General features: G+C 35.3%; 1 protein-coding gene across 1 annotated transcript in view; it reads right to left on the bottom strand.

Annotated features, from left to right (window-relative positions):
* LOC144960752 (sarcoplasmic calcium-binding proteins I, III, and IV-like) overlaps positions 1 to 12,601 on the bottom strand; it is a 20,765-nt gene extending 8,164 nt beyond the window's left edge. The window contains exons 1-2 of the mRNA XM_078894046.1: positions 12,557 to 12,601; positions 7,896 to 8,144 (exon numbers count right to left, since the gene is read on the bottom strand). Coding sequence (XP_078750172.1) covers positions 7,896 to 7,926 — 31 coding nt within the window. The 5' untranslated portion in view covers positions 7,927 to 8,144; positions 12,557 to 12,601. The remainder of the gene's footprint in view (positions 1 to 7,895; positions 8,145 to 12,556) is intronic.
* Between the last annotated feature and the right edge of the window lie 269 nt (positions 12,602 to 12,870).

The following is a 12,870-nucleotide window of genomic DNA, read 5'->3' as shown; positions in this document are numbered from 1 at the left end:
ATAGATAATTCATCAAACAAGATGTCTGATGTCAACAGGAATCACCCATGTTGACACAGTGAGATACCGTCTCCTAGGCATTCCACGAAGGAATATAGATAATTCATCAAACAAGATGTCTGATGTCAACAGGAATCACCCATGTTGTCACAGTGAGATACAGTCGCCCAGTCATTCCACAAAGGAATATAGATAATTCATTATATTATTATTATTATTATTATATTATTATTATTATATTATTATTATTATTATTATTATTATTATTATTATTATTATTATTTTATTATTATTATTATTATGTGTTATTATTATTATTATTATTATTATTATTATTATTATTATTATTATTATTATTATTATTATTATTATTATTATTATTATTATTATTAGTATTATTATCATTATTATTATTATTAGTTGTAGTAGTAGTATTTTCTCCCCTAATTCAGTTCATGTATCGTTATGTTTTGTATAAATATAAACAGAATGGGGGGGGGGGGGGTCGAAGTGGAAACGTTGTTTGAGGCATTGCATTGTGAACCGAAAAATCTTTGGTTCGTGCCTTGTTTCAGGCACTTTAGTTTTTCATTACTTGGGCAAAATTATTTACCCCCAATATCATGCTCTCTTTGGACAACATGGGTGATTCCTTTGGACAACATGGGTGATTCCTGTTAACATCAGGAATCTTGTTTGATGAATTATCTATATTCCTTCGTGGAATGCCTAGGCGACGATATATTATGATGGCATGGCGGAAGGGCATAATTTGTATTTTTAATGATATCAAGTTTACAATAACAATTTGGGACGTCAGATTATCAAACAGTAAATTTCACTAAAATTAGATTTATAAAAAAAGAAGTATCATTAAAATATTTTTGAACATGTCTTTTACTCAGGGATGACGAAATCGGAATTGATTGAGGGCTAGAATAAAATATTTATTACACTCTTGCGTATTGGAATTCGAACTTTGTTCTCAACGAGCACTCGCAAGCTCGTGTAAATTTTATTCCACGATTACGGAATATTTTCGCGCATTTCATTGGCGTGAAATAAAGTGTAAAAGACAGCTGATTGGTAATTATCAATGACATTTTAGTGCGTATGTATACAAATATTCTTTTGGTCAAATTGTCATTCAAGCAGAAGGAGAAAGATACAAATTATGGTGAATAGAAGCACTAATACCATACCAATTGGTTACAAAATATCTAATAATATTACTTGAGGGGGTGGAATAAACGTATTCTTTCATGTCTTTGTATTCACTAAACTTGTTATATTTTTATCGTGCATTAACACACACTCGAAAGCTAGTAGTGTTATTGGGCACGATAAAAATAAATCGTTTAATAAATGTAAAGAGATGAAATAATCCTATTTTATTTCCAATTAAGACCAAGCAGATAAAATATTTCCAATTTTAATAAAATCTTCGTGTGTTAACGTAACAGTTACCTTTTGATTTATTAGTTATTCTCCACTAATTTCTCCCTCTTCACTCACATAGTCTTATACTAACACCATTGTTATATCCTGCTGAGATTTATTGTACATTCATCATCCATATGTCACTCCAGTAACGAAAACAAACTCACGACCAAAATCACGTGTAAATCCTGACTCTGTAATCCCTCAAATAAATGATATCATCTCACCTATAGCCTATTATGACTGGCTATACACACGATCCGGTTTAAAGGGAACATCTTGTTTTATTTCCCTTTTATCCACATGTCTGCCTTTAACTCTCTCCTTACCGATCCTTTTCAGTATTTTCCCAAAATGACAGGTTTCCCCAGGAGAAAAATGGATTTTTAAAACACAAAAAAATCTCTCCAAAAAAACAACTTTATTTTCTTATTAATTAAACAAAGATCATTATTCAAAGTTTGTGATATACAAAATAAATCTGAATAAGAAAAATGTATATTGTGCCTTAACAAATGTGACCCATCGTCTCAAAACGGTATTATGTCGGAACGAACCAAATGCTTAAAAGCCACATTAAATGTTAAACTGTTCAAAAATATAAATTGTTGGCCCTCTAAAATATGGTTGCTATTCACCTCATTAAAATGTACAAACACAACACAAGTCTGATATTTATGGCTATAAATTAATTATATATATATATAATATATATATATATATATATCATATAATATATATACTATTATATATAACCTAATATTATATATAATGCATAATAATATATATATATATATAATATATATATATATATATATATATATTTATTTTTATAGATGAGAGAGAATAGATAGATAATAGATATATAGAGAGAGAGATGAGAGAGAAGATGAGATAGGATAGAGAGAGAGAGAGAGAGAGAGAGAGATAGTATGAGGTAAGAAGTCACATGATGGAAGTAAGAATTGTGTAATGAAGAGAGAGTGAGTAATGCATTATGTAGAAGTATCAAACACGATGCCAATACGGAAGTAAAAAGACTGAGTGACGTATCGAACATAATATTATAATTTATATATACTAATATTATGAGAAGTACTCTAAACCCTGGCAAATACAATAACAAAGACTGAGTATATCTTAACTATATATATATATATATATATATATATATTAAATAATTCTCACTCACATCTTCTTCTCTCGATACTTTTATGATATATTATATATATATTAATATTTCATCCTTGCAATGTATTTCATCTCACATTTATTTCCGTAGAAAACTCTATAATAAATGTTTTTCACTTCTTCAGTGGTGTTTTTGATGATTATTGTGATGTGTCTCATAAGTTTTCAGTTGAGTGTGATGTGTTGATGTGTATGTGATGTGTATGTTAGAGTGTGTGTGTGTGTGTGATGTGGTGTGTGTATGTGTATGTGTATGCGTGTAGGTGTGTTGTGTGTTGTGTGTCATGTGTGTGTGTGATATTGTAGTGGGATGTGGTTGTCGGCGGTGTGGAGGGGGTGGGGGGGGGGGGGGGGGGGGGGGGGGAGGGAAGAGGGGGAGGAGGGGTATAATGGGGTCGGGAGGGGGGGGGGGAAGGGGGTGGGGGAAGGAAAGGGGGGGGGGAGAGGGTTATTTGGCCTTTTGCGTTTTGAGCTTGAATTTGTTAGAGTGTCTGCACATTGTCATCAGTTCAGATCTTTTATATATATATATATATATTATATATATATATATTAATATATATTATATATTATATATATATAAAGATAAATATAGTAAGTGTAGATGATACTAATCCATCCGGCATAACGGGCGATAAGAAAATAAGTTCCCACTTAAGCGGTAAGTGGCAACATAATCTTGATATCGATATGTCGTTGAATACAATATCAATACAATATGGCGACGATCGATAGGAATGGCTCGATGAATCAACAGTAGACAAAATGGACACTGTTCTCATTCGTATTGATGCTATGTGTTTATATAAAATACTCACTACATGGACAGTCGGATATCACAAAACTATGTATAACCTGAAACGTTTATGAATCAACAGTAGACAAAATGGACACTGTTCTCATTCGTATTGATGCTATGTGTTTATATAAAATACTCACTACATGGACAGTCGGATATCACAAAACTATGTATAACCTGAAACGTTTATGAATCAACAGGAGACAAAATGGACACTGTTCTCTTTCTTATTGATGCTATGTGTTTATATAAAATACTCACTACATCCGACAGTCAGATATCACAAAACTATGTATAACCTTAAACGTTTATGAATCAACAGGAGACAAAATGGACACTGTTCTCATTCTTATTGATGCTATGTGTTTATATAAAATACTCACTACATCCGACAGTCGGATATCACAAAACTATGTTTTAACCTGTAAACGTTTATGAATACAGTAGACAAATGACTCGTTCTCATTTTATTGATGCTATGTGTTTATATAATATACTCACTCATCCGACAGTCGGAATTAACCTATCTACACACAAACTATGTGTAAGCTTTTAAACGTTTATGAATGGACACTGTTCTCTTTTTTATTGATGCTATGTGTTTATATATCATACTCACTGCATCCGACAGTCGGACATCATCTGACCTATCTACACACAAAACTATGTGTAACCTTAAAAGTTTAGGAATACACGGTAGGCACAATGGACACTGTTCTCTTTCTTGTTGATGCTATGTGTTTACTTAAAATACTCACTACATCCGACAACCTATCTGCACACAAAACTATGTATAACCTTAAACGTTTATGAATCAACAGTAGACAAAATGGACTCTGTTCTCATTCTTATTGATGCTATGTGTTTATATAAAATACTCACTACATCCGACAGTCGGATGTAACCTATCTACACACAAACCTATTTGTAAGCTTTTAAACGTTTATGAATGGACACTGTTCTCTTTTTTATTGATGCTATGTGTTTATATATCATACTCACAACATCTGACCGTTGGATATAACCTATCTACACACAAAACTATGTGTTAGCTTAAACAATTATAGCTAGTTTGTGCTTGGCCAAGAAACTCACAATGTTGCCATCCGGAATATTAACGGACCAACAGATAAAACTGTGTGTAACCTTGAACGTTTATAGTATGGTTTATACAGTTTAGTGAGAATTACTCATAAACGCGGATGGCAAAAAACAACAACAAAGACCCGTGTGACGTCAACTTCGTTCTATCTATAGTTTGATTTATATAATTTAATGAGAACAAATCACTAAGTTGTCAGTCTAAAATAATAACAAAGGACTGAGTGACGGAAATTCTTCTATATATATCCTTATCGTTTCTTTTCTTCTATTTTTCTGTCTCTCTCTCTCTCTCTCTCTCTCTCTCTCTCTCTCTCTCTCTTTCTCTCTCTCTGCATTCCTCTCTTTCTATCCATCTATATTTCTACCTACCTACCTACCTACCTACCTACCTATATATCTATCTATCTACCTATCTATATATCTATCTATCTGTCTATCTATCTATCTATCTTTATGTCTATCTATCTATCTATCTATCTATCTTTATATCTATCTATCTGTCTATCTATCTATCTATCTATCTATCTATCTATCTATCTATCTATCTATCTATCTATCTATCTATCTGTCTATCTATCTATCTATCTATCTATCTATCTATCTATCTATCTATCTATCTATCTATCTATCTATCTATCTATCTATCTATATCTATCTACCTATCTACCTATTAATTTATACATCCATCTCTTGGCCATCGACTGCATCCTTTACAAACTTTGTGTTCGTCTCCCTTATTTGAATATTTTAAAATCTGATTTCAAATTATTGGACTTTAATTTTTATACAGTTGCAATTTTTAGCGATCAGTGCATCTATAGATAGAACGATGTTGACGTCACTCAGGTCTTTATTATTGTTTTTTTTACCATCCACGTTTTTGAGCTATTCTCACTAAACTGTATAGATAGTATGCTAGTTTTGTGTGTTGGTCCGTTATACATCCGGATGGCAATGTTGTGAGCTTCTTAGCCAATCACACACTATCTATATATAGATAGAACGATGTTGACGTCAATCAGGTCTTTATTATTGTTTTTTACCATCCCCGCTTATGAGTAATTCTCACTAAACTGTATTAACCAGACTATAAACGTTCATGGTTGCACATGGCTCTGTGTGCTGGTCCCTTATACTTCCAGATGACAATATTGTAAGTTATTTTAGCCAAGCGCAAAGTACCATGACAACTTACCGGCTGTCACAATCTATCATTTTTCGATTGTGTTATAATGAACTATTTATTGTCACCACATATGTCAAAGGTCACCACGTGTGTCAAAGGTCACCACATGACAATTGAACCGGAAATGGAAAATATAGACAAAAATAGAAATAGAAGAAAGACACAACGAGGTAAAAATCGCGAAGAAAAACAAACAAAAAGCTTACGCTTTTATATAGCGCAGTATCCACTTAACGTGCTCAAAGCGCTTTACAAGGAGTCCATGACCAACAACAATACGTAACATGTAGAAGGAGACATGACGCCTGTTAGGCGATAATACATTTTTTCCGACAGAGACAACGCTGTTAACGGCCAGATAGGTACTCATTTTACACATGGTGTGATAATATGAGTAAAGAGCCTTCTCCAGGTCGCAACTATGCGCTTTAGGATCAGACAACAAGAAAAAAGTTGACCTTTATATAGCGCAATATCAACTAAATGTGCTCAAAGCGCTTTACAAAGCGTCGCTGACCAACAACAATACGTAACATGTAGAAGGAGACGTGACGCCTGTTAGGCGATAAATACAATTTTTTTTCCGACAGAGACAACGCTGTTAACGGCCAGATAGGTACTCATTTTACACCTAAGTACGGTGTGATGATATGAGTAAAGAGCCTTCTCCAGGTCGCAACTATGCGCCTTACGATCAGACAACAAGAAAAAAGTTGACCTTTATATAGCGCAATATCCACTAAACGTGCTCAAAGCGCTTTACAAAGGGTCCCTGACCAAAAACAATACGTAGAAGGAGACACGAGGCCTGTTAGGCGATAATACATTTTTTTTCGGACACTGACAACCCCGTTTACGGCCAGATACTCATTTTACACACGAGTACGGTGAGATAATAATATAAGTAAAGAGCCTTTTCCAAGACTTCACTATGCGCCAAGCGAGGCTCGAACCCAGAACCTGACGATACGAAACAAAATGCCATACCACACGACCACATAACAGCCCAAAAAAACATGAAAAGAATGAAAGGTTATTATGTATTTTATTATAATATGTGTCCCTCCGCATAAAAACGGTATCATGTCGGGATGATTCAGACCCCAGAAAGTGAATTTAGAGATAGATTGATGAGAAATTGGACCTTAGAAGTTTTTGCAAAGCAAAAAATAGTATTTATATTCCACCATGACGTAGAGAAATTAAACCCAAGTTGGATATTGGTGGCTATAAATTCAATTTCCCTAACCGAGTGGATCCTGACATAATACCGCTTTGAGACGGTGGGTCACATATATTATCTTATTATCATTTCAATCTAGTTTTTTAAATATGTCAGTTATATAAATGTGTGTGTGTGTGTGTGTGTGTGTGTGTGTGTATGATATATGATGTGTTAATGTAAAGCGTCAGTGAGCAATTGTGATTGGAAATAGGCGCTATATGAATCCATTATATTATAATTATATCTATGTATCTTACTTTCTTTAACAGACCTCTCTCTCTCTCTCTCTCTCTCTCTCTCTCTCTCTCTCTTACTTTCTCACTTTCATTCTCTCTCTCTTTTTCTTTCTCTCTCTCTCTCTCTCTCTCTCTCTTCATTCTCTCTCTTACTTTCTCACTTTCATTCTCTCTCTCTTTTTCTTTCTCTCTCTCTCTCTCTCTCTCTCTCTCTCTTCTTCTCCTTTCATTCTCTCTACTTTTCTTTCTCTCTCTCTTCTCTCTCTCTGTTTCTTTCTCTTCTCTTTTTCTCTCTCTCTCTCTTTCTCTCTCTCTCTCTCTTTCTATCTCTCCTGCTCTCTATCTACCTCTCTCCCCTTATTTGTAACGTTAATGATGGATGGATGTGGAATTTCTCCCTAATTAATTCTACCAACATTTAGGAACACAAAGAAGCGAACATATTTTACTCACAGTCTGTGAAAAATGCTATGATTTCATCCATAACGTCAATGCTCTTCGACCCGCTCTCTCTCTCTATCTCCTCTATCTCTCTCTATCTCTCTCTCTATCTCTCTCTCCCTCTCTCTCTCTCTTTCTCTCTCTATCTCTCACTCTCTCTATCTCCCCCCCCCCTTATTTGTAACGTTAATGGCGGATAGACATGGAATTTTCCCCCAATTAATTTTACCAACCAACATTTAAAACACAAAGAAGCGGAAATATTTTACTCACTGTCTGTGAAAAATGCTTTGATTTTATCCATGACTTCAATGCTCTTCCGCCCGCTTTCAAAGGGTCCAAAACTCTTCAACAGCCGATTATCCAATCATAGGAAGCCAAAAAACTACGTCACCACAGAATCATAACATTGTAGTGAATACGCCCACTTCTTATTTATTTACATCAAAGTTTTGAAAAGTTACTTCATATTATTAACACTTGTCTGTAGTCAGCGAATTGTTGAGACGTGGAATAGCCTGCCTGAAAAAAATAATTATAGATAGTATGCGCTTGGCTAAGAAGCTCATAACATTGCCATCCGGAAGTATAACGGACCAACACATAAAACTATGTGTAACCATGTACTTTTATAGTCTGGTTAATAGAGTTTGGTGAGAACAACTGACAAACGCGGATGGCAAAAAACAATAACAAAGGCTTGAGTGACGTCATCTTCATTCTATCTATAGCGCCAAGCATAAACAATTTTAAAAGCCAAATTGACAGTTTCCTGCAGGATCTAAAATACAGCACCGATTTCCCATTGAATCTGGCCAGCCTATCGACCTCCACAAGTTGGTGGAGACCGATCCAAAGACAAATCAACGGACCACCGGCCCTCTATTTCCCATTGAAGCCAGTCTTTCGACCTCCACACGTTGGTGGAGACCGATCCAAAGACAAATCAACGGACCACCGGCCCTCTATTTCCCATTGAAACCAGCCTTTCGACCTCCACACGTTGGTGGAGACCGATCCAAAGACCATCAACGGACCACCGGCCCTCTATTTCCCATTGAAGCTGGCCAGCCTTTCGACCTCCACAATTTGGTGGAGACCAATCAAAAGACCATCAACTGACCACCGGCCCTCTATTTCCCATTGAAGCTGGCCAGCCTTTCGACCTCCACAAGTCGATGGAGACCGATCCAAAGACAAATCAACGGACCACCGGCCCTCTATTTCCCAATGAAGCCAGCCTTTCGACCTCCACAAGTTGGTGGAGACCGATACTAAGACCATCAATGGACCACCGGCCCTCTATTTCCCATTGAAGCCAGCCAGCCTTTCGACGTCCACAATTTGGTGGAGACCGATCCAAAGACCAATCAAAGGACCACCGGCCCTCTATTTCCCATTGAAGCCAGCCTTTCGACCTCCACACGTTGGTGGAGACCGATCCAAAGACAAATCAACGGACCACCGGCCCTCTATTTCCCATTGAAGCTGGCCAGCCTATCGACCTCCACACGTTGGTGGAGACCGATCCAAAGACCATCAACGGACCACCGGCCCTCTATTTCCCATTGAATCTGGCCAGCCTTTCGACCTCCACAAGTTGGTGGAGACCGATCCAAAGACCATCAACGGACCACCGGCCCTCTATTTCCCATTGAATCTGGCCAGGCTTTCGACCTCCACACGTTGGTGGAGACCGATCCAAAGACCATCAATGGACCACCGGCCCTCTATTTCCCATTGAAGCCAGCCTTTCAACCTCCACACGTTGGTGGAGACCGATCCAAAGACCATCAACGGACCACCGGCCCTCTATTTCCCATTGAATCTGGCCAGCCTTTCGACCTCCACAAATTGGTGGAGACCAATCAAAAGACCATCAACTGACCACCGGCCCTCTATTTCCCATTGAAGCCAGCCTTTCGACCTCCACACGTTGGTGGAGACCGATCCAAAGACCATCAATGGACCACCGGCCCTCTATTTCCCATTGAAGCTGGCCAGCCTTTCGACCTCCACAACTTGGTGGAGACCGATCCAAAGACCATCAATGGACCACCGGCCCTCTATTTCCCATTGAATCTGGCCAGCCTTTCGACCTCCACAACTTGGTGGAGACCGATCCAAAGACCACTGATTCGGACTCTCCGAACAGTCACTATTATTATTCATCAAACAAAACCAACGGCATGGGTATCTCACAGCACATTGGTATCCGTTGAAGTACAATACTCACCCCTTCCACCTACCAGAAAAGAAGCAAAAATATATATGAGTAGATGACTATCAAAATGTACTAAGTCCTATTTTCATCATTCAATACGCTTCAACAGTCCTAACGTCATCTAGATAGTATGCACTTGACTAACAAGTTCACAACATTGCCATCCCGAAGTATAACTGGCCAACACACAAAACTGTGTGTAACCATGAACGTTTATAGTCTGGTTATTACAGTTTAGTGAGAATTACCCATAAACGCGGATGGCAAAAAACAACAACAAAGACCTGAGTGACGTCATCTTCAAACCATCTATATGTTTTATTGAATTTTGTTACTTCATTCCTACAACATAATTGTTCGTGAACTTACTTAAGATAGAATGAAGTTGACGTCACTCGGGTCTTTCCTATTGGTTTTTGCCATCCACGTTTAAGAGTAATTTTCACTTAACTCTATTATCCAGACTATAAACGTTCAAGGTTACGTTTAAGTGACGTCATATGCTTGAGATTACACACCCAGTGCTGTCTGTTGGATCGTAATTTACGGCTGTCGAAAGTTGTGAGATTTCTGGCTAAACGCATAGCATCGATATGAATGTCTCTTCTTGACAGTGATAACGGTTGTAAACGACACATTAAAACATGGCTACATGTCACGGACACACACAGATCGTATTGATTTGTCAGTTGCTGGTATATGCTATTGTTATAGATAGAACGAAGATGACGTCAATCAGGTCTTTGTTATTGTTTTTTTTTGCCATCCACGTTTATGAGTACTTCTCATTAAACTGTGTGAACCAGACCATAAAAGTTCATGGTTACATATTATAGTTTTGTGTGTTGGTCCGTGATACTTCCGGATGGCAAGGTTATGAGCTTCTTAGCCAAGCGCATACTATCTATATGCTATTTATTGTTATAGGGGACTCCCCCCCCCCCCCCCAAAAAAAAAAAAAAGCTCAGTCTCTAGGGTACTTGCTTCAAACGCCTGGAAAACTGGATTCAAAACATGATTTTTATAATATTTGTTTGATTTCATTCCTACACAGAACAAAACTTCAAACGCATAAACATACATACAAACAAACATATACACACACACACACACATACACACACAGACACGTACATATAGATAGAATGCGCTTGGCCAAGGAGTTCACAACATTGCCATCCGGAAGTATAACGGACCAACACACAAACTCTGTGTAACCATGAACTTTTATAGTCTGGTTAATACAGTTTAGTGAGAACAACTCACAAACGCGGATGGCAAAAACAATAACAAAGGCCTGAGTGACGTCATCTGCATACTATCTATCTTTTTATTATATATATTATATATATTATATATATATATATATATATATATATATATATATATAACATTTGTATATTAATTAAATAAATAAAGTCACTCACATATTATTTATATTAGCCCTACCCATGGCCAACTAAAAGAGTTTCGTCATGGCCCTAACCAGCATTATCGAGCAATCTCGTACCTAAAAGGACCCACCAATACTCATATATATATATATATATAGATATATAGATAGATAGATAGATAGATATATAGATAGATATATATATACTCGTGTGCCTATGTTGCAAAATGTTGTCCTTTACAACAATGTCGAACTAGGCCCATTAGTGAGTTTGGATGTCAGACCTGCATATATGTCAACTAAAAAAAACTCTGAATTAATCAGCACTGACTTCACCAACATTATATTCATATAGATAGTCTGCGCTTGGCTAAGAAGCTCACAACATTACCATCCGGAAGTTTAACGGACCAACACACAAAACTATGTGTAACCTTATACGTGTATAATCTGGTTAATCCAGTTAAGTTTATGAATTACTCATTAACGTGGATGGCAAAAAAAAAACAAAAACAAAAAAAACAAAAACAAAAAAACCATAACAAAGACCCGAGTGACGTCAACTTCATTCTATCAACAGGGGCTTAAAATATAAAATTATGCCACAATTTGTCTTCATTTCTAACGATCAAATCAAATCTATTAATTTCACCACCACAATATATAATAATATACAACACTATATAACAACATATAACAATATATAACAATATATAACAATAATAACAATATATAACAATAATAACAATATATAACAATGTATAACAATGTTTAACAATATATAACAATAATGACAATATATAACAATAATAACAATATATAACAATATATAACAATATATAACAATATATAACAATTTATAACAATATATAACAATATATAACAAAATATAACAATATATAACAATATATAACAATATATAACAATATATAACAATATATAACAATATATAACAATTATAACAATATATAACAATATATAACAATATATAACAATATATAACAATTATAACAAGTATATAACAATTTTAACAATATATAACAATAATAACAATATATACAATAATAACAATATATAACAATATATAACAATAATAACAATATATAACAATAATAACAATAAAATATAACAATATATACAATATATAACAATAATAACAATAATAACAATATATAACAATATATAACAATATATAACAATTTATAACAATATATGACAATATATAACAATAATAACAATAATAACAATATATAACAATATATAACAATCTATAAGTATTTGAACCCATTCCCAAAGTCCATTGATATGAACACGGTACATTCTCACAAGACACAGGTAGGTAGGGTAAGTACCAATCTAAACACACACACAGTACAGCCTTTACCTTTTGTGATTTTACTGACCCCAAATACACGGACTGATCACAAAGGGAGGGAGGTTGGGGGGAGGGGGGGGGGGTGTGAGAAGACGGTACTAAGAGTTGCCAAATTGGCATTTGGCATTTCCGTGCTCTGGAAATAATAAAAATAATAATAATAATAATAATAATAAAATAATAATATAATAATAATAATAATAATAATAATAATAATAATAATAATAATAATAATAATAATAATAATAATAATAATA

The sequence above is a fragment of the Berghia stephanieae genome, chromosome 15 (assembly GCF_034508935.2).
Source record: "Berghia stephanieae isolate SIO BIC M18660-M18661 chromosome 15, UCSD_Bste_1.3, whole genome shotgun sequence".
Lineage (NCBI taxonomy): Eukaryota > Metazoa > Mollusca > Gastropoda > Nudibranchia > Aeolidiidae > Berghia > Berghia stephanieae.
The sequence above is the reverse complement of the archived record's forward strand: the minus strand, read 5'-3'. Positions and strand labels throughout refer to the sequence as shown.